Source organism: Balaenoptera borealis (genome assembly GCF_965194805.1).
Source record: "Balaenoptera borealis genome assembly, chromosome: 2".
In the NCBI taxonomy this organism is placed as follows: Eukaryota; Metazoa; Chordata; class Mammalia; order Artiodactyla; family Balaenopteridae; genus Balaenoptera; species Balaenoptera borealis.
In genome coordinates this window covers 111,891,650-111,914,833 of record NC_138867.1, presented here as the reverse complement: position 1 = coordinate 111,914,833, position 23,184 = coordinate 111,891,650, and the positions used below count along the sequence as shown (strand labels likewise).

General features: G+C 36.7%; 1 protein-coding gene, 1 long non-coding RNA gene and 1 pseudogene across 5 annotated transcripts in view; 1 reads left to right on the top strand and 2 right to left on the bottom strand.

Moving 5' to 3' along the window:
- The window catches only part of LOC309622827, a 153,017-nt gene that overhangs the window by 30,550 nt on the left and 99,283 nt on the right, over positions 1-23,184 (top strand). The gene's annotated exons all lie outside the window — the stretch shown is intronic.
- Positions 1-23,184, bottom strand: part of RAD50 (RAD50 double strand break repair protein) — a 111,439-nt gene that overhangs the window by 55,292 nt on the left and 32,963 nt on the right. For all 3 annotated transcript variants that reach the window (XM_082378897.1, XM_082378895.1, XM_082378896.1), the window contains 10 exons: positions 22,432-22,617; positions 21,869-22,073; positions 11,606-11,734; positions 11,211-11,376; positions 9,608-9,801; positions 8,979-9,185; positions 7,744-7,926; positions 6,973-7,130; positions 3,800-3,975; positions 3,071-3,308 (listed from right to left, as the gene is read on the bottom strand). In XM_082378897.1, the coding sequence (XP_082235023.1) occupies positions 3,071-3,308; positions 3,800-3,975; positions 6,973-7,130; positions 7,744-7,926; positions 8,979-9,185; positions 9,608-9,801; positions 11,211-11,376; positions 11,606-11,734; positions 21,869-22,073; positions 22,432-22,617 (1,842 nt within the window). The remainder of the gene's footprint in view (positions 1-3,070; positions 3,309-3,799; positions 3,976-6,972; positions 7,131-7,743; positions 7,927-8,978; positions 9,186-9,607; positions 9,802-11,210; positions 11,377-11,605; positions 11,735-21,868; positions 22,074-22,431; positions 22,618-23,184) is intronic.
- LOC309622811 (large ribosomal subunit protein eL21 pseudogene) lies at positions 17,661-21,622 on the bottom strand (annotated as a pseudogene). The gene has a single exon. The product of its transcript is annotated as a large ribosomal subunit protein eL21 pseudogene (transcript).

Genomic DNA, 23,184 nt, shown 5'->3' with positions numbered 1-23,184 from the left:
CACAATTAAAAATAAGCAATCTAATGTTTTCTCATAATGAGATTGAGGTTATGTATTTTTGGCAAGAATACCACAGAAGTGATGTTGTATCCTTCTTAGGGCAACATATCAGTGGGTATATGATGTCAGTATGTTACTCTTAGTTAAGATGATGTCAGCCAGATTTACCCATTGTAAAGTTACTATTTTTCTCTATGTAATCGGTAAGTATCACAGGAGAAATACATTGAAGAAAATGTAAATATCCTGTTTCTCCTCAAACCTCTGTCCACTGATTTTATAAATAGTACCTATTGACAGATCTTGAAAGCAGCAAGTTTTACCGTGTTGTTTGCCAAACTGAAAGATATTTTACAAATTACCTGACCATACTCATCATAAGTGTCAAGACCATGAAAGACAAAGAAAGACTGTCAAGACAAAGAAGAACTATGGTAGACTACAAGAGCCTAAGGAGAAATAACAAGTATGTGCAATGTGGGAATCCTGAGTTGGATCCTGAAATAGACAAAGGATGTTAAATAGAAAGACTGCTAAAATTCAAATATGGTTTGTGGTTTAATTAATAGAATTATATCAAAGTTAATTTCTTGATTTTGATAATCATATTATGGTTACATAAACTGTGAACATCAGGAGAAGCTGGGTGAAGGGTGTATGTGAATTCTCTGTACTATTTTTGTAAATTTTCTGTAAGTCTAAAATTATTTTAAAATAAAAAAGTTTAAAAAATGATGGAAGGACAGAAGAAAGGAAGGAAAGAAAATAGGAAAGAAGGAAATAGGAAGAAAATAGGAAAGAAGGAAACCCATGTATCAGTCAAATGATACATGGGTTTATGGTACAAAAGCTGTTAAACCCACTTTACTGCTGCTACTCTAGCTAACGAATTACCATCCCTATGGCAGGTACTGGCCCCACACCTATTTTTGTTGATACCTCTGAAACAATAAAACTTGTATGTAATCTTTAAAAAAAGAAGTTATTAAGCTTATTTCAGAAAAATCCCAAATTCTTAATATCAAATTAGTATAATAAATTAAATTGGTTTCTAATGGGAGCCTTATAATAAACCAGAAACTCAAGGATTAGCTCTTAGATACTGTTATTACTTAATGATTTTTTTAAAGTCCATACTATGACCAAGAAATGCCAACCTGAATTGATCTGAGTGACAGAGACCTGTAATTTTTTATACCAGAGCAATGAAAAAATTCCCTGAATAAATATGAACATATTCAGATTATGAATAATTCATGCTCACATTACTTCCCAGTGTTATAGACCAGAAGTTGCTCTTAAGTTATGTACCCAGTACCTAGAAAGTGACAAAGCTATGATAGCCTAATGACAGTCAAGTACTCACTTGACTGGGACATTTTTGCGGAGAACTACAGGCATACGTTCAATTTTAACCCCATTTTTACATTTTCACACACACACAAAAACCCCTTATTGATGTGGTCCAGGTTTTGGTGCCTTCTTTTCTGATGATTACCTAAGATGCTAAAATAAGTATTCTAAGAAACAGTAAAGATATTTCCTGAGTGAATGGTTACTGAGCTCTAGTAGGGTTTTCTCTTTTGCTTTTAAATTTTTCAGAAATTCAATTTTGTGACAGCATTCTTTTTCCAAGGGAATTTTATGTAAAAGGGACCAAAGCAGATACAGTATTGAAAAACACCTGTGGGAAAAATACTGAGCTTTTATTTAAATGAGGTGTTATAAAAAATGAACCCAAGTCAGTACTAAGAAAAATGATAAAGAGGTACATTTTCAGCTGAAATTTCATTCATGATGGTATGGGACATGCCGGAAGGGACATGATATCACTTCCGTTGTATTTTATTGGTTACACAGACCAATCCTGGAACATGAGAGAAGACTAATACAAGAGTGTGAATACCAGGAGGCAGGGATCATTGGGGACCATCTTAGAGGCTGGCTACCACAAAGCACATCTTCCTGCATCTTCCCTTCCTTCTTTTCCTTAAACTCCTCTTCAGTTTTCCAGGACAACATACCCTCCGGGTTTTTTTGCTTCCAGAATTTGTCTCACTTTCATCCAATGTATTAACATTAGATTAATTTTCCTAAAACACATCTTTCATTAAATCTCTTAGGATGGCTCCCCATCACCTAATAGAGCTATAACTAGGCCTGAACATAATTGTAGCTCTATCTTCCCTACTTATGTGAACCAATCACTACAAATAAGTTCTCAAACTCCAGATAATGTTTCTACTGCAGCACAGGTCTTACTCTCCTACCCTTTACACACACCCTCTCCCCTTTCCTCCTCTTAAATAAGTCAAACCACCTTCCCTATGCTTTACATCCCTCCTCCTACCCTGTTCTCAAAATCCTATTCTCATTCTGTAGTCCACTGGCTTCTCTCTTCCTAATTAATGCATTTATTTGAACCAATTAAGTATTTTATTAAGCCCAGCTTTCTATGTCTAATTCTGAGAGCTTTTCTCCTTACATAGACCATCAGCTCCATGAAGGTCATATCTTATTGGTCTCTGTGACCATCTTTGTGCTCTGGGAGACACGAAGGCAATCATCACATACTTTCTGACTTGATTTTATTTATAAATAGAAAATCATCTGAACTTCTTATACAAGCAAGGGAAAAATAAACAATAGAAATCATCTATGATTCATTCTTTCCGGAAGTGAGAAAAACATAAAAGTATAGTTTAAAATTTGTCTCGAGGGGAGCTTTCCGGTACTTTAATTCTTTGCTGGGTTTAGAAAGTGACATATAGTTATAAAATCTATCAAAATTTCTGCCCTCAAGCCAAGTCTCAGGAATGAAACAAACATACACAAATTAAAGATTATATCTACCCTGTGACTAGTTTAAGAAACAAGCTTATCTTAAAACAAAATAATTTTCTTATCACATAAATAACATGAGATGAGCATACTGGCTTAGAATCCTGACTTTAACCTTTATTCATTCAACTCTTGCTTACTGAATACCTACCATATGTTAAGACAGTGGAATAGGTACCTCTTACAGTGTTGCTGTACAGGTACAGTAATGGTAAATCCCTATTCTCACCTCATGGGCACTAGTCCCAGCATTTCATCACGCCGCTTTTCTTTTTTCTTTAGCTCTGATTCTGTTGACTTGAGCTTATCTGGAGCAAGCCTCAGCTTAGACTGCAAATCACTGATGACTTCTTGTAATTCAGCTTCTGTCTGAAAAACTCTCTGACAGACAGGGCAACACGACTGGTCTTCATCCGTTAGCTGAGTAATGAATTGCGAGTAAACTGCCGTAGCTCCAGCCAGCATGGCTATTTAAAAAAATATATATATACTCCCAGTGAAAAGAATATAAAATATAGTTTTGTCAACATGGTTATATCCTTTTCTGTAAATACATGATTATTCTTCTTGCTTTATAAACACACAATGAAAGAAATCAAAATTCTGATATTTAAATCTTCCCAAGGGCACAATACATTCAGATTTGTAGAAATTATTTTCTGGTAACACACAAGTATAATAAAACTTTTAGAGCTTGTTATGTGCCAGAAACTATAATCTCATTTACTCCTCCCTAACACCCTACACGTGGTAGGCAATTATTAATGAATCTGAAGTACAGAAAGGTTTCGATAACTTGCTCAAAGTCACACAGCAAGTAGGTTGTAGAACCAGAACTGAAACTTAAGCCACCAAGCTCCAGAACCAAGCTTAAAAATCTCCCATCCTTAATAGTTACCTGTGAACAAAAATTCAAAAACATCAAAATGCCTTTTCTAATAGAAAGTAGGTAACCTACCTCGTTGTTTTGAGGATTTTTCAATTTCTTCTTTAAGCCTGTCTAAGTCACTTTCAAAATCCTGGCTACCACAAACATCAAACAGTTTGTCTTCATAGCTGGACAACTTCTCTTCCTTCCTTTTTAGCTCATTATTTATATGATTTTTATTTTGCTCAGCTGAAGCCAGTTCCTTGCTAAAATAAGAATATGGATTACAATTTTAAAATATGAGAAATGAAAAGTGTGAGAAGGTAGATCCAAGACAAACTCTGCCAGAAAATATTACAAAGGTCTGCTGTGACCAAGCACTTTTTTTTTAGAAGTCATGGCAACAGTCCACTACTGCCTGAATCTACCCCTAGCACATGGACTCACCCTGGTCATATGCCTGCTCCCAGAAAAATGTGTACAGACAAAACCCTGCTTGGTTTTGCAGGGGTTCATGGTCTTAGATCTTGGGTTAAGAGCCTCAGCAAGGAGAATATGCTTGCCAGATCTGGAGGGAAGAGAAAAAAAGGAGAACATTCTCCTAACTCTGTGTGGACCCTTTCACAACTGTACTTCCGTTCCCTCCTGTAAAAACTTTTCCTTTGTTCCCTCCTTGTTGCTGTCATCTACTTACAACCTGATCATTCACTGCCTCTCATTCATCAAAGACTTTGCTCACTAGTACAATTTATTTCCACTCCAACTCTTAAATATAATCCTAGCCAGCCTCCATGCCCCTATAGATCAGGGGTTTTCAATTTACAGGTTTTGATGCATTAGGCAAGTCATATAATCAATTCAATGCATTATATTCAGCATATTTTGAAAAATTAAGCATAATACGTAGAATATATTGGAGTAGATTGTGCGTGGTTAGGATAGGTACTATTTTAAGAAATTTGTTTCAGATAAATGTGTGAGTGCACATGTGCCTCATCTTGATACTTCCCATTGTGAGTCACAGTAAAAATCTGGAAAAAAAATAACATGTAGATGATGCTCTCACCATCTTAGCCATTGAGCAGTTGCTCATTAAGATCACTATCTCAGCAGCACCAAACACGGTTGAACCCCTCCTTGAAAGACTATTTTCTCAAGGCAACCCAGACATCACTCCTGTCTTGTTCTCACCCTGGCTCCTGGGGCACTGACTTCGCTTGCTCCTCTCTTCCTTTGCTTGTCAACAGTTTAAATGTTGGTGTTTTCCAGGAGTCTGACTACCATTTTTTCTCTTCTCTTTGAATAACTCCTTCAAGTTGACATGACCTACTGACTCCAATTATCGCTTACAAAGCAACAACTTCCAATCTTCTGAACTTCAAACTCCAGTATTCTACTCCCTAACAGACATTTCCACAAGAAACACAAATTTAACATGGTCAAATCCACTATCTTCCTCAAAAATATTTGTGGAATTTTTGACCCTCCTATCTAAGTACCACTCAAGGTGATATTTGAAAAAATTGATCACTTTTTTAAATTGTGGGAAAAACATAAAATTTAACATCTTAACCATTTTTAACTGTACAGCACAGTAGTGTTAACCATATGCACATTGTTGTGCAACAGATCTCTAAAACTTTTTCATCTTGCAAAACTAAAACTCTATACCCACGGAACAACTCCCCCTCCTCCCCCTCCGCCCCCGTCCCCTGGCTACTCTGAACCTCCATTCTACATACTTTCTAAGAGTTCGACATCTTTGGATACTTCACATAAGTGGAACCAAACAGTACTTATGTTTTTGTGCCTAGCTTACTTCACTTTAATATCCTCAAGCATAATATCCTCAAGGTTCATCAAGTCATAGCATATGAGAGGATTTCTTTCTTTTTCAAAGATAAATAATATTCCATTATACATACACCAATTTTTCTTTATCCATTCATCCATCATTTAGGTTGCTTCCACCTCTTGGCTATTGTGAATAATGCTGCAGTGAACATGGATTAGCAAATATCTCTTTGAGATCATGTTTTCAATTCGTTTGAATATATACTCAGAAGTGGAATTGCTGATCATCTGGTTATTCTTTTCCTAATTTTTTGAGGAACCTCCACAGGTTTTCTACAGTAACTGCACCATTTTACACTCCTACTAATAGTGCACAGGGTTCCAATTTCTCAACATCCTCACCAACACTTGTTATTTTGGGTTTTTTTTCAACTTTTTATTTTATTTTTAAATTGAAGTATAGTTGATTTACAATGTTGTATCAGTTTCAAGTATACAGCAAAGTGATTCAGTTATATTATTCTTTTTCAGATTCTTTTCCATTATAGCTTATTATAACACACTACTATATTTTCTGTTTTTTTTTGATAATGCTCATCCTAAGTGGTGTGAAGTGATATCACTGTGGTTGTGATTTGCATTTCCTTGATGATTAGCATCATCTTGAGCATCTTTTCATATGCTTGTTGACCATTTGTATATATTCTTTGGAGAAATGTCTATTCAAGTCCTCTGCTCATTTTTTAAAAAAAATATTTATTTGTTTATTTATTTGGTTGTGCCGGGTCTTAGTTGCAGTAGGCGGGCTCCCTGGCTGTGGCATGCGAACTCTTAGTTGTGGGATCTAGTTCCCTGAGCAGGGATCGAACCCGGGCCCCCTGCATTGGGGGCTCGGAGTCCCAACCACTGCACCACCAGGGAAGTCCCTCTGCCCACTTTTTTAATCCGGGTATTTGTTTTTTTATTATTGAGTTGTATGAGTTCTTTACATATTCTGGATACTAACCCCTAATCAGATATATAATTTGCAAATGTTTTCTCCCATTCTGTTGATTGCCTTTTCCCTGTTGATCGTTCCATTTGCTGTGCAGCAGTTTTTAAGTACGATATAGTCCCATTTGTCTATTTTTGCTGCTGCTGCCTGTGCTTTTGGTGTCATATCCAAGAAATCATTGCCAATTTCAATACAATGAAACTTTTCCTCTATGTTATCTTCTAGGAGTTTTATAGTTTCAGGTCTCACTTTTTATAAAGGAATATTTTAACCCTCTCACTTAGTTCTGTAAACTTTCAAGGAACAAGAAGCTCAACTCACTGTTACCATTTTACTTAATTTGTAAAATATAGGAAAATCAAAGTCAATTAATAAGACATACCACTTCATGACAATAAATGATTTCAAAACAATGAAAAGTGAAAGCATGAAATAAGAGACTTCTACTACATCTTCAAATGTTGTAACTACTTACTTCAATTTGGCAAGTCTGTCCCTGGTCTGATTAATTTCTTTTGATTTACTATGAAGCCAATCTTCAAGCTGTTTTTTGTTGGGAAAATATCCTAACAATGAAGTTAATTCATCACTGTGCCTAGATTTTATTTTTCTGATTTGTTCATCTTTGTCAGCCTATAGGAAAAAAAAAAATCGTTTAAAAATAAAGCTCAATATCTCCACAATATATAAAGAACAAAAATAAATTTTAGATTGATTACAGTTCTAGGCTTAAAAAATAAAACTACAAAAATGCAAGAAGAAAATATAAAATTTCTTCTTTTTTTTTAAATTTTGGCCATGCCGCACAGCTTGAGGAATATCTCAGCATCCTGACCAGAGATTGAACCCGGGCCATGACAGTGAAAGCACCAAATCCTAACCACTAGGCCACCAAGGAACTCCTGAAAATTTCTTAAACTCTTAAAGTGGGGATGGACTTTCTAAGCCATTAGAGAAAAGAATAACAAGTCTGATGATATAAAAATTAAAACTTCTGTATGGTATATGATAAAAATTAACAGCAATGTACATGTGTGTGTTTGTGTGTATACACTTCTGTATTATTATTTTTTTGTAATTAGAAAACAGTTTTTAAACTTGAAAGTCTATTTTATATTAAGTTCACTTAACCCCTAAAATAAAAAGCCAATATCAACGAAATACTTCACAGTGTAATGATTATGAATGTAAGATAAGCTATTTTAAATACCAGAAAGTATAATTAGAACAAAAAGAAAGGTCATACTTTGTCTTTGGTCAGCATCTCCATCTGGGTACGTGTTGCTGTATGATGATTTAACTGCTCCATCTCCTGGTCCAATTTACGCAGGGTCCTGTCTAGATCTGCTTTCTCATTTTGAAGGCTTATTACTTCTGTTTTTAGAGTTTCTACATTGCTGTTTTTCTCAGCTTTGCTTAGCTCACGTTCCTTAATAATTCAAATAAATGAACAGGTTTATATGTGTTGTGTTAAAATAATGACAAAGTGTATTAGAAATCAGCTACTCCTCAGGATGGTCAAAATATTACTGTTTGATTCTATGCAACAACAGAAAAAGCAGAAGGTATAAAATTTTTAAGAAATATCTTATAAAGTTACCTTACTATTTTATAACAGTAGAGACTTAGTAAATGAATCTGGAAGAGTCAAACAGGAGGGAAAAATGAAAATTAGTGCAAAATTAAGAAAAATATGCCTAAGTATACAGTTTAGTGACTCTTCAGTCAATAACTAAGCATTTATCAAGTAGCCATGTAACTCACTACATTGCCTGGCATATAGAAACTAAAAATAGTGTGATGTGGTCCCTGAACAGTATCTCCCCATCACAACAGGACAATATTGTGCTAAATTGACAAAAATGTATGCTAGATGTTAAGTTTGGGAGTAAATAGAAATGTTTAAATTATCAAGACGGGACCTGAAAGTGGCATTTGCCAAGCTTTAGGATGCTTATTTTGGTAATGGAGGTGTGAAGGAAGGGAAGAGATTAGAAACAAAGAAGAAATTTTGGAAATTCATGAAAGGAAGAGGTGGGCTAAGAAAGTTTCTACCACAGAAAAAGCGATAACACAGCAATAATCATATAAAATCTGTAGTGTGTGGAACCTAGAGGGAAAATACTTTTTTTTTAAAACTTAGGTAAGTGGTTCTCAACCAAGGTACTCATAAGAATCACCCAGTTCTGTTTTGAACACATTTCTATGCCCCACTCTTAGAGATTTTTATTTGCAAGGTTTAAGGTCTAAGCATAAGTTTTTTTTTTTTAAGCTTCCTTAGATGATTCTAATTTTCAATCCACCAGGTTCCAGGAGCAGAGTTGGGTCATTAAGATATTCAGATAAATTCATTTTACGTGAGATTGATAGACAATGTTGATATTTTTATTAAAAGGCCATAATCTTAGGATTAGCAAAAGAAAAAATACTTCTAAATATCTTACACCTTAAATTTATTAGATTACTCAAATAGTATCTTACAGCTTTTGTGAGCTCCTGGTCCAGTTCAAGAATCCTGTCTGAAGATCCTTCCAACTGCTGTAATTCATACTTCACATTTTTCAGCTCATTCTGCCTCTTAGTTAGGATTTCTGATTTTAGCTCAATTATTCTTCCTAGTCCAGTTTTCTCATCCCTTATCTCATCTATCTGTTTTCGTTTCAGAGTCTCTTTTTCTGCAAAGTCGTTCTAAATACATAATGAGAAGCATGAGCATTAACAATTTTTTCAGTAAAAACTTCATTAAGAAAAAGTTTCTCTGATGCAAAAGTAACACATGCACTCTGAGGAAAATATAGAAGAGCATACAAAAATATAATGATCATAACCCAGAGATAATCATTATTAACTTCGAGCAAACTTTTTCTTTACAATTAGCTTTAAAAAGAAATTTTACTTAAAATCAAATAAAAAAAATAGGTCTATATCTTCTTTGTACTTTTATACTTATAAACTTTTAAAAGATTTGCTTCCGTAAAGGTTTTATTCTATCTCATAGCAAATTTTATCCTAACACTAATCCAAAAATATGACAAAATAAGGTCAATCCAAAAATTAAAACAATTCAACTAGACAATCTGATACCAACAAAAGAAAATAACAGTATTTACCATCAGTAGCCTGGCGGTTTCTGTTTCCTTTTCTTGTCTCTCTCTCACAAGTTTGTGAAAATTTTTTATCTGTCTCTCACTGAATGGTCCATGCTCAAAGCCATCCAATTCTAGTTGTGTTGCCAAAGACTGAATTAATGAATCTCTAGCTCGCATATGTTCTTGATGACGATCTGCTTGTAGCTGTAGACGACCTTTAAAAAACACAATCATAGTAATTTTTTTATCAGCTGATTTTTTAAAAAATAAAAGAGCAAGATCTCTTACATCCTTTGCTCAGTTTCCCCCAATGGTAACTACTGTATTGAGATGTAGTAAGAAATACATATTTGGTTTTTGTCTTCAGCTCCTGGTACAGAACTCCAAAAAACGCTTAGAATTTCTCAGTGATAGGGGTGAGAGAAGTATCTTTTGTTATTCAGTATAAGTCCCTTTCAACTGTACCTGAGTTTATTCTAATGAGGTGACTCCTGGAGAATGGGACCTAGTCGTCAGAGGAATCAGCTCTGTGATCAGAGTAGGAAGTTTCAGTACCCACCCCTCGCATTTCTGGGGAGGAGCTGAAGTCTGAGTTCAATCACCAATGGCCAATGACTTAATTAATCATGTCTAAATGATTACTTCCATAAAAACCCTAAGCAATGGCATTCAAAGAGCTTCCAGGTTGGTGAATACTACATGGAGGTGCTGGGCAAGTCACGCATGTGGAGAAGGCATGAAAGCTCAATGTCCCTCCCCCATACTTTACCCTATGCATCTCTTCCATCTGGGTGTTCCTGACCTATATCCTTAATAAACTGGTAATAGTAAGTGCTTCCCTGAGTTCTAGGAGCTGTTATAGAAAATTACTGAACCTGAGAAAAGCGTTGTGGAAACCCCTGATTTATAGCCAGTGGTCAGAAGTACAGGTGCCAGACAACCTGGGACTTGGGATTGGCAGCTGAAGTGGAGTGGGAGACAGTCTCATGGGACTGAGCCCTTAATCTGTGGGGTCTATGCTAACTCCGGACAGGGAGTGTCAGAACTGAAATAAATTACAGGACACTTAGTTGGTGTTCACTGAGAATTGGAGAATTGCTTGGTGTGGAAAAACCCACACACACCTGGCGTCAGAACTGTTGTTGAGTAGAAAAATAGTGTTTTCTTTTAGCAATTTGCAAAATTATAGTATATCACAACCAGGATACTGACACTGATACAATCCATCAATCTTATTCTTATTTCCCCAGTTTTACTCATATCTGTGTGTGTATTAAGTTCTACATAATTTTATCAACTGTGTTGGTTCTTATATCCACCATGACAGCGAAGATACTGAACAGTTCCAACACCATAAGAACCCTTCTTGTTTTTTTTAAAACCATAACCACATTAACCTTCCTCCTGCTCTTCCTCCTACTGGGTAACCCTGGCCATCACTAATCTGTTCTACATTTCTAAAATTTTGGCATTTCAAAATGTCATATAAAGTGGAAACATACTATATATAATCTTTTGAGACTGACTTTTTTCACTCAGCATAATTCCCTGGAGATTTGTCATTCATGCAAAAAATGCGTAATATTATAATAGGGAAAAAGACCAAGTAAACACTGTCTCTTACCCTGTTCAACAAGTAGTTCTGATTTTTCTTGATTGAGAAGCCTAGATTCTTTATTTAATTTTTCCAGTTCACGCTGACATTCTACCAGTCTCCTTTCTTTCTCCCTTACTGTTCTCTGGTGATTGTGATATAAATCATTTAGCTGCTCATCAGACCCTTGGAAAACCTGTGTAGAACCAAAATAAAGAGCTTTAATGTCTAACAAGGTATCACTCTGAGGTACAAAATATGAACCAAAGCTTATTCAATCTCCTTTTTAACATAAACATGGAAGTAACACAAACATCAAGATTTGTATGTTTGTTTCAAAATATGACTGTCAAAATGGAATCAAATGAGGTTCATTACAATAATCTCAAAATTCTGAAGTAAAACAAAATTCTACCACCACAAACCTTTTCCATTTTCTGTTCCAGTTCACTATTATCTTTTTCCATTTGCTTCTTTCGGCTATCCAAAGCTTTAATTTCATTGTCGAGTCTCATTATTTTAGAGAGATTTTGTTCAATTTCTTTTAGACGATTCTGAAAATAAACAAACACCCTACATAAACAGAATTCACTATTGTTTACATTGCAAATAACTGAAGATAAATAACATGTCCCAGGACCAGGCACTTAGTAAAAGTGATCTCATTTAACGGTAACACTGCTATAAAGGGAGCACCGAGAAACTGAGGATCAGAGGCATTAAGTAACTTGTCCAACTCCTTACAGCTAGTAAAGAAAAGCAGGAATTTAACTCCCTTCTAACTCCAAAGCCCATCCCCTGTCCTCAACAGCTCCCACAAAAGTCATTCATTCACTGGGTACTTGGAGCCACATTATGTAAAGTACCACATTTTAAGAACTTAATCCTTGGAACTTCCCTGGTGGCACAGTGGTTAAGAATCTGCCTGCCAATGCAGGGGACACGGGTTCAAGTTCTGGTCCGGAAAGATCCCACATGCCGTGGAGCAACTAAGCCCATGTTCCACAACTACTGAGCCTGTGCTCTAGAGCCCGTGAGTCACAACTGCTGACCCTGCATGCCTGGAGCCTGTGCTCCCCAACAGGAGAGGCCACCGCAATGAGAAGTGCACGCACTGCAACAAAGAGTAGCCCCCGCTCGCTGCAACTAGAGAAAGCCTATGAGCAGCAATGAAGACCCAACACAGCCAAAAATAAAAAAAATTTTTAAAAACAGAACTTAATCCTTAAAAGGCTAACTATTTAATTTATTAAAAAAGAAACTAGAACTATTGAGTGGACTGGAAACTCATGGTGCATCACAAGTGAAATGTGACAAATGATCTCAGTGGCCTCCTTCCAGGGACAGCTGGTTGCCTCATCTCCTAGGAATATGAGTGATCTGGCTCAGAGTCTTCCCTCCTTGGATACTCTTCTGGTGTTTGCCTCTACAATTCCAAGGCTGACCAACTCCTCTTCTAAGACATTTTTAGAACCTGATTTTTAAACTAACACATTATTACAGATATCAATTGTAAGCTTTCATGGCTGCACCAAAATGCATCCTCAACTTCAATGTCATTTGATAAATTATACTAATACCATATCTTATGATTTGTATATTAATAGGTAACACGTTATCACCACAGAAACTTTACTTTGTTCACCAATGCTTCCTCAGCACATGTAACAAGTGTTCAGTATGTTAGCTGAGAGATTTGAAAAAAAAATTTTTACCAGTAATAACAGTCATAGCTATCATTGATCAAATGCCTGCTATATTGCAGACACTGTACTAGGTGCTGCCATACATTCCCTCTAATCATTATGACACTACAGACAAACCTCAGAGATATACTGGGTTCAGTTCCAGACCACTGCAATAAAGTGATTATTGCAATAAAGCAAGTCACACAATTTTTTGGCTTCACAGTGCATATAAAAGTTGTTTACACTATACTGTAGAAGTGTGCAATAGTATTATGTCTTAAAAAAAAAACAATGTTCATATTTTGATCTCTTCCCATGAATCACGAATGTTCTTAATGGCATCTAGAATGGTGAATCCTTTCCAGGAGGTTTTCAATTTACCCAGATCCATCACTGGAATTACTATCTATGGCAGCTATAGCCTTACGAAATATATTTCTTAAAAAGACTTAAAAGTCAAAATGACTTCTTGATCCATGGGCTGCAGAATGGATGCTGTGTTAGCAGACATGAAAATATGAATCTCGGGCTTCCCTGGTGGCGCAGTGGTTGAGAGTCTACCTGCCGATGCAGGGGAGATGGGTTCGAGCCCTGGTCTGGGAGGATCCCACATGCCGCGGAGCAACTGAGCCCGTGAGCCACAACTACTGAGCCTGCGCGTCTGGAGCTTGTGCTCCGCAACAAGAGAGGCCACGACAGTGAGAGGCCCGCGCACCGCGATGAAGAGTGGCCCCCGCTCACCGCAACTAGAGAAAGTCCTCGCACAGAAACGAAGACCCAACACAGCCAAAAATAAATTAATAAATTAATTTAAAAAACCATGAATCTCATTGTACACCTCCATGAGCACTCTTGGGTGACCAGATGCATGGTCAATGAGCAGTAATATTTTGGGGGAAAAAAAAAGTCCTTTTTTTTTTTTTCTGAGCAGCAGGTCTCAAGAGTGGGTCTAAAATATTCAATAAACCATGTTGTAAACAGAGATGCTGCCATCCAGGTTGCTCCATTTATAGAGCACAGGCACAGTAGATTTAGCATAATTCTTAAGGGCCCTGAAGATTTTTGGAATGGTCAATGAGCACTGGCTTCCACTTAAAGTCACATGCCGTGTTAGTTCCTAACAACAGTCAGCCTGTCCTTTGAAGCTTTGAAGCCAGGCATTGACTTCTCCTCTCTAGCTATGGAAGTCCTAGATGGCATCTTCTTCCAGTATAAGGCTGTTTTACCTACGCTCAAAATCTACTGTACAGTGAAGCCACCTTCATTAATGATCTTAGCTAGATCTTCTTTGTAACTTGCTGTAGCTTCATCAGCACTTGCTGCTTCACCTTGTACTTTGAAGTTTTGGAGACAGCTTCTTTCCTTAAACCTCGAGAACCTCTGCTACTTTCAAATATTTCTTCTGCAGCTTCCTTACCTCTCTCAGCCTTCACAGAATTGAAGAGAGTTAGGACCTTGCTCTGGATTAGGCTTTTACTTAAGGGAATGTTGTGGCTGGTTTGATCTTCTACCCAGACCACTAAAACCTCCTCCATATCAGCAATAAGGCTGTTTCAACTTTCTTACCATTCATGAGTTCACTGGAGTAGCACTTTTAATTTCCTTCAAGAACTTTTCCTTTGCGTTCACAACCTGGCTAACCATTTGGCACAAAAGGCCCAGCTTTCAGTCTCTCTTCACTTTTGATATGACTTCCTCACTGAGCTCAATCATTTCTAGCTTTTAGTTTAAAGTGAGAGACGTGTGACTCTTCCTTTCACTTGAACATTTAGAGGCCATTATAAGGTTATTAACTGGTCTAATTTCAATATTGTTGTACCTCAAGGAGTAGGAAGGCCTGAGGAAAGGGAGAAAGATGGGGGAATGGCTGTTTGGTAGAGCAGTCAGAACACATAGAACATTTATCAATTAAATTTGCCATCTTACATGCATGTGGTTTGTGGCACCCCAAAACAATTACAATAGTAACACCGAAGATCACTGATTGCAGAACAGCATAATATAATAATGAAAAAGGTTGAAATATTGCAAGAATTACCAAAATGTGACACAGAGACACAAAGTGAGCAAATGGTGTTGGTGGTATAGTGGCGAGCATAGCTGCCTTCCGAAGTGAGCAAATGCTATTGGAAAAATGGCACCAACACACTTGCTTGATTGACACAGGGTTGCCACAAACCTTCAATTTGTAAAAAAAAAAAAAAAAAAAAAAAGAAAGAAAGAAATATACAAAGCACAGTAAAGCAAAGTATGCCTGTACATGCTAAGTAGGAGACTCAGAGGACTTGTATAAAGCCACATACTTAAAAATGGGAGATAAGACTGGGAGGCAGGATGGTTTAACAATTAAGACTACAGGCTCTGGGAGCTGGAATGATTGGACATCTCTATGTAAAGAAGTAAACCTCCCTAGAGCTGATTCACTTTGCTGTACAGCAGAAACTAACACAACATTGTAAAGCAACTATACTCCAATAAAAATGAACTAAAAAAAAAAATGGAAGTAAATCTCAACCTTACCTCACATCATATTCAAAAGATAACCTGAAATAGAGCATATACTTAAATATAACAACTCAGACTAGAAAACTTCAAGAAGAAAATCTTTGTGACCTTGGGTCAGGCAAAGATTTCCTAGATAAGAAACAAAACGCAAAAACTATAAGAGAAAATTTTGAAATACTGGACTTCATCAAAATTAAAAACTCCTGCCCTTTGAAAGCAGTTAAGAACAAAAAAAAATTTGTAAAACACATACCCGATTAGGGCTTACGTCCAGAATAATTAAAGAACTCTCACAGCTTCAACAGTAAGACCAAAAACAAAACCAAAAAATACACACACACAAAACCTATTGAAAACAGGCAAAAGATATGCATAGACACTTTACCAAAAAAGATATTCAAATGGAAAATAAACACATAAAAAGATGTTCAATGTTGATTAACATTAGGAAAATGCAAATTAAAACCATAATGAAAGAAAAAAAGCTGCTCGGAGATTCTATCACACATCTATTTTAATGGCTAAAATAAAAAGCTGATAATACTAAGTGCTGACAAGGATGAAGCACAACTGCACTCTTGTACATTGTTGTTGGACTACCAAACGTGCCACTTTGAAAAATAGTTTGGCAGCTCATAAGGTAAAACATACACTTAACACACAACCTAACAATCCCACTCCTAGGGAGTTACCCAAGAGAGATGAAAACATATCTCCAAACAAAGACTTGTACACAGAAGTTTATAGCAGTTTTATTTGTAATAGCTAAAAGCTGATAACAACCTGAAGTCCATCAACAAAGGAATGGATGAACAAACTGTAATATATCCTTACAATGGAATACCCTCAGCAATAAAAGGGAATGAACTACTCGTACATGCAACCACATAGATAAATTTAAAAGCATTATGCTAAGTCAGATACAAAAGGCTATATAATGTATGATTCCACTGATGTGGCATTCGTTGGAAAAGGCAAAACTATACTGACAGAAAACAAATCAGGGATTACCAAGGGCTGGAAATGGAGGTAGGGGACCGACTACAAATAGACTTGAGAGAACTATTTGGGGTGGAAATGTTCTATATCTTGACTGTACTGATAGTAATGCTACTGTATGCATTTGCCCAAACTCATCAAATCATTTACTTTCAAAAGGGTGGATTTTACTAAACGTAAATTATATTTCAATAAATCTGACTAAAGAAAAAAAAGTATCAGTTTAGGAATCAGAGAAGCCTGGAATCAAATCCTGGCTTTACCCCTTACTTCCAACGTGAATACCTGTGCCTCACTTTTCTCATCTATGAAACTTCACGGTGTTACTGTGGGGCTCACATAATACATTTTAAAGCACTTTGATCAGTAACTGGGCATACAGTAGGCCCTCAATGAACGGGACCATTCACATCACTTGTGAAAAAAATTCTGTGTTCACAAAATATCTTTGAGCAATCTAACAAAGAGAACTGGATTAACTCTTAAGAGCAACGAATATTAATACCTCTGTTATGGTACCCTACTTCTCAGAAACTACTTGGTTTCTATCAATGTTTTCACTGTATTGTGGCAGCATTAACATTATCTTGGCTTAGATCTTTTGTGACATCTCTAGCTGCTTCATTCCTTAAATCCAGACAGTAACTAGATGCTGGGGATTCCTTCTTTGACATCTGTGTTTTGGCTCGAACCCCAGAGCACAAAACACAGGCTCTATCCCCAGAGCAAACAACCTAGTAAAAGAAGCTAAAACAAATAGAAAGACAACAAAAAATATAGCAGCAGAGTGTTTAAAGCTTAGGTGTGTGAAATAAGACAAAAGAATCAGGCACTTGGGCTATAAGGTGCACAAGCATCATGAACTTATGTGTGGAAGAATAAATAAGAGGGCCAGAGGGTGCTTTTGAACTTGAAAACAAATTTCTCAAGCCATTTCCACTGAGGGCAAGAAAGGAAAACAGGCCTAAGTGGGCCAAGGTCAGGATAGGATGTGGTGGTATGGGAATAAAGTAGTTTATGAGACAGTTCCTGAAAACGTAGGAAATCCGTAAAAATGGGAAAGCATGAATTATAGTGCAGTACTGAAATGGAGCTGTCTTCTGGATGGCTGCTGGGAAGATGATCTGATTCAAGCTTTATGCTGAGTTCTATGAAGGGAAGAATCCTTTTAACTCAGAGCTAAAAAAAAAAGGACTTTGGAAATCATCCACTTAATAAATATTTACTGAACCACCTGCTAAGTGCCAGGCACCAGGCTAGGCTCTAAAGATAGAGAGTAAGATTAAACCAGGCTCTTCCTCACAGTCCTGTTTTAATAAGCTCGTATTTGTGAATATGTACATATATACATGTGCATGTTTGTATACACACATGTAGTGTATTTTTGCAAGAAAACCCACCTGATCATAAGATATATGTGGGAGGTCAGACATGAGGAATAGGAAGAGCATCTCTTACTTTTCAACTAATATTCTTCCATAATTTTTTCATTGTGAGCACGTATTAGTTTTAAAAGAAAAAAATACAAAATAAAAACAAACATACAGGGACTTCCCTGTGGCAGAGTGGATAAGACTCTGAGCTTTCAATGCAGGGGGCCCGGGTTTGATCCCTGGTCGGGGAACTAGATCCCACATGCACACTGCAACTAAGAGTTCACATGCCACAACTAAGGAGCCCTGGAGCCACAACTAAGGAGCCCACATGCTGCAACTAAGGAGCTGGCAAGTCACAATTAAGGAGCCTGCCCGCTGCAACTAAGACCTGGCACAACCAAATAAATAAACAAATAAATAAAATTTTTTAAAAATTACAAAAAAACAAAACAAACATATATAAAATAGCTTCTAGTCTGTCAATTTGATTTTTCCCCATCTTTATAGCCCAGATCAGCTTCTCCCTTGAAGGTCTTGTGATAGCTTTCCATTCCAGGCTATCACTTTTTTTTTTTTATAATTCAGGTCTTCTATTTTCTTTACACCTATCATGCCATGAATTCATAGGGAATGGGTTCCAACAGTTCAGGCTCTTTTCCATTGGTTCTCACAAAGTGTGCTTCTCTGGGTGGAGAAGGCTGGCACTTTGGCTAAACCTAAGTACCTTTCTGCTTGGCTTCCTTCTTTTTCTATCATTTTCCTTCAGACTGCTTCAGGAAGCTATCTTGGCTCTTAGAGTGCTTAATATGCTTGACACACACACTAATTCTCTTGGCAAGAATCTTGCCCTTAACTTGCTTATTTACAACAATGCCAACAGCACGCTGGGTAGCACTGTAGACTCTTCCAGTTTTGCCATGGTAACATTTGTGGGGCATTCCTTTTTGAACAGTGCCCATTCCCTTGATATCTACAATACCACTTTTGTAGATCTGCATGATGTGGCCAAAGGAACACCTCCACGTTTCCTAAAAGGCCTAGAGAACATACAGCAGGTACCCCTCTTCTTTCCCTTTGTGTTGGTCATTTTGGTGAATTACTGGAAGATGGCAGTTCCAGCCCAAAGGCCAGGCCATCACTTTAAAAATCACTGTATTGAGACGGAATTCACCTACCATACAATTCACCCATTTAAAGTGTACAATTCAACATATTTTAGTATATTCAGAGCTGTGCAACCATCCCCCATGACATTTTCACTTCCAAAAAAGAAACTCTGTGCCCTTAAGCAGTCACTATTTAGTCCTCTCTACCCACTACCCTAGGCAACTGCTAATCTATTTTCTGTCTCTATAGATTTGCCTATTCTGGACATTTCAAATAAATGGAATGGCATCATACAATTATGTAGTCTTTTATGATTGGCTTCTTTCAATTAACATGTTTTCAAGGTTCTTGCCTACTGTAGCTTGTATCAGAACTTCATTCTTTTTTTAACGCTGAATAATATTCCATGTATGGATATGCCACATTTTATTGATCAGTTAATGGATATTTGAATTGTTTCCATCTTTTGGCTATTATGAATAATGCTGTTATGAACTTTCCTATACAAGTTTTTGTATAGATGTACATTTTAATTGCTCTTGGGTATAAGATACTTAGGAGTAAAATGGCCAGGTCATATGGTAACTCTACGTTTAACATTTTCTTTTAATTTATTTATTATTTTAATTTATTTTTGGCTGCGTTGGTTCTTCATTGCTGCACGTGGGGTTTCTCTAGTTGTGGTCAGCAGGGGTTACTCTTTGTTGCAGCATGCAGGCTTCTCATTGCAGTGGCTTCTCTTGCTGTGGAGCACAGGCTCCAGGTGGGCGGGCTTCAGTAGTTGTGGCGCACGGGCTTAGGTGCTCCACCATGTGGGATCTTCCCGGACCAGGGCTCAAACCCATGTCCCCTGCGTTGGCAGGTGGATTCTTAACCACTGCACCACCAGAGAAGTCCCTATGTTTAACATTTTGAGGAACTGCTGAACTGTTTTCCAAAGTGGCTGCCCCATTTAACATTCCCACCATCATGTATGAAGGTTCCAATTTCTCCACATCCTTTTCAATAATTATTACCTATCTTTTTGACTTTTAGCCATTCTAGTGGATGTGCAGTAATAGCTCATTGTGATTCTGATTTGCATTTTCCTGATGAATAATGACGTCAAGCATCTTTTCATGTGCTTATTGGACACATACGTATCTTCTCTAGAGAAATATCTATTCAGAGCCTTTGTGCATTTTCAAATTGTGTTACTTTTTTTTATTGGGTTCTTCATATATCCCAGATAGAAGTTCCTTATCACATATGTGACTTGCAAATATTTTCTCCCATTCTATGGGTTGTCTTTTTGCTTTCTTGATGGTATAGTTTGTAGAACAAAAGTTTTTTCTTTTGATGAAGTCCAATTTATCCATTTTTTCTTTTCTTTTCTCACTTGTGCCACAGTCACCATCTTTTAGCTCTTAAAGAACCTATGTTCTAAACCAGCAGCCCTCAACCTTTTTGGCACCAGGGATCGGTTTTGTGGAAAACAGGTTTTCCACAGACTGGGGCAGGGTTGGGGGAGTGATGGTTCAGGCAGTAACACGAGCAATGGGGAGCAGCAAATGAAGCTTGCTCACTTGTCCGCCACTGACCTCCTGCTGTGCAGCCTGGTTCCTAAAAGGCCACGGACCAGTACCGGTCTATGGCCCAGGGGTTGGGAACCTCTGTTCTAAACTGTATCATTCACATAGCTCTTCACTTTACTTCTCTGTAATCCTAACTGTCTTTTAAAATATATTCCTTATTTCTCCAACTAGACTATAAGATCATTAAAAGCAAGGTCTAAGTCTTCAGCTTCCTTATCCCCAAGAGCACCTAGCACAGTGCTATGCACAAAACAATAAATATTCACTAAAAGATGCATTCATGTCAATGGGCACTGGGACAGAAAACCAAAGTTTTTCCATATTACAATTCCAAGATCTATACCAGCATTTATAGGTGAGTTTTAAAAAACTAAATCAATAATTTATTTTTTTTCTTAAATCTCCCACTATCTGCAACTTCAAAAAGCCATTTTTAAGAATGCTCTCATTTAGACTAGGAATATCTTAAGGGGCAAGGACACTATTGTAGTTCTCCTTGTACCTATAGCCCCAAGCATAGTATACCCTGGCACACAGAAAACACTTAATAAATGCTTGTGAAATGAATAAATGGGATTTCTTTAAGATCTTACTTATAAACCACAGAATTTAGAAAGCTAACTCATTTGCAAATATATCAACACATTATGCACCAATTTCAAATCTTGTGCAATGTCAAGAACATCCTGCAAATTATAAAAATTCCCTAGAAAGACCTGTCAATTAAAAAAAAAAAAAAGTCTCCTTAAGAATACAGAACTGTAAGGTTGAGTCATTACACTGATATTTAAAAATTAGTGATCTAGGGGCTTCCCTGGTGGCGCAGTGGTTGAGAATCCGCCTGCCAATGCAGGGGACATGGGTTCGAGCCCCGGTCTGGGAAGATCCCACATGCCGCGGAGCAACTAGGCCCGTGAGCCACAATTACTGAGCCTGTGCGTCTGGAGCCTGTGCTCCGCAACAAGAGAGGCCGCGATAGTGAGAGGCCTGCGCACTGCGATGAAGAGTGGCCCCCGCTCGCTGCAACTAGAGAGAGCCCTCGCACAGAAACGAAGACCCAACACAGCCAAAAATAAATAAATAAATAAATAAATAAATAAATAAATAAATAAATAAGTTAACAAGACTTGACCCTGCTGTGTGCAAAAAAAAAAAAGCAATTGATGGAATTGGTTATAAAATAAAAATTAAAAAAAAAAAAAAATTAGTGATCTACATTACTAATTTAATGATGCTACAAATTTGTTTACCCTCAAATCCAAGCTCTTTGGGCAACTTAAACACAGATGTAAGGCATTAACCATAACATTATATAGTCTCTGATAATTTTTTCAAGAAATATACACACCATTCAAATGCACAGAAAAATAATGCTTTTAGGGTGAGAGATACCATGGTAAACGGTGACCTTCTCCTCAGCATACAAGAAACTAAATTACCTTCAATGGATCAAGTTCATTCTCATAGGATTTGACAATTTCCTTTGACGATGTTAACTGGGCTTCCTTACTAGTAATCTGATCGCGAATCTCACAAGCTTTTTCCTTATTTTGCTTCAGATATTTTAGTTCTGTTTGACATTCTTTTACTTTCTGACCTTGTGTCTGACGTACCTGCCGAAGTGTTTCCAAGGCTTTAATGTACCTTTGAAGATATTAAATAAAAATCAAATTTCTGGCTAAGCAAATTATAGTATATTCAAACAATGGACTATAATGCAGTCATTAAGATTACATTTACAAAGAGTTTTTAATAACTTAGAAAATGCTTATGACAGAATAGTAAGTACAAATGTTACATATATACTGTCAACCAGGTAAATGAAGATGCAAAGAAAGAAAACTGAAAGGAAATATGCTGACTGGTTGCCACTGGATAAGAGGTAATAACTGCTGACTTTCTTGCTTTACAATTTTTTTCTGTTTAAAAAAAAGAAGCATCCAAATTGCAACTCTGGCTCAATAACTTAATGGACTACAAAATCTAATTAAAGGTTACAAACCTTGTTGCGGAAAAAATCTCATCAAATTTTTGCTTCAAAGCCTTTCCTTCACTTAAAGGCCAATTAGACTCTTCTTGGTGACAGAAAATGACATTATTTAGCACAGATTTGGAAACACCAAGAGAACTTATCATCTCTCGGTCAATTTCTGCACACTTGGAGCTGAGACTGACCTTTTCGCCATGCCTATAGAAAATGAAAATCAAGAACTTATGTAAAATATTCTGTTACTTAATCAATCTTTCATGCTGTACTTGCAAAAAAAACAACAAAAAAAAGGCCCCTCATCCACTCCCTGTGGATAGCTTTCTCATATTAAAAAGTATAACTCTTAAATGACTCAGTAGTTCCCTAATGAAAATGTAAAACGGTGATAGGGAAAAGGTGCCAGAATTTTTTTTTTTACATAGTTGGACTTTTAATATAATAATCTAAAACGTTTATAGACAATACATAGAGGAAAATAAACTATCTTCTATCCCCAGAACTTGAAAATAAGAGACTTAAAAGAATAAAACAAAACATGATGATACATAACAGACAGGCAAAGGTACTTAAAAACATCTGAAGACTGTATAGTTTATTTTTTATTTATTTATTTATTTTTAAAGTCACCAATTTATTCTGTAAGGTCAGTAAAACCTCATTGCTGAAAAATAGGTATATATTTAAATAGGAGGAAAAGAAATATCAATTAAACTTACCACAATGATTCAGAACAAAATCTTAGGAAAGCAGCAATACATTTGGACT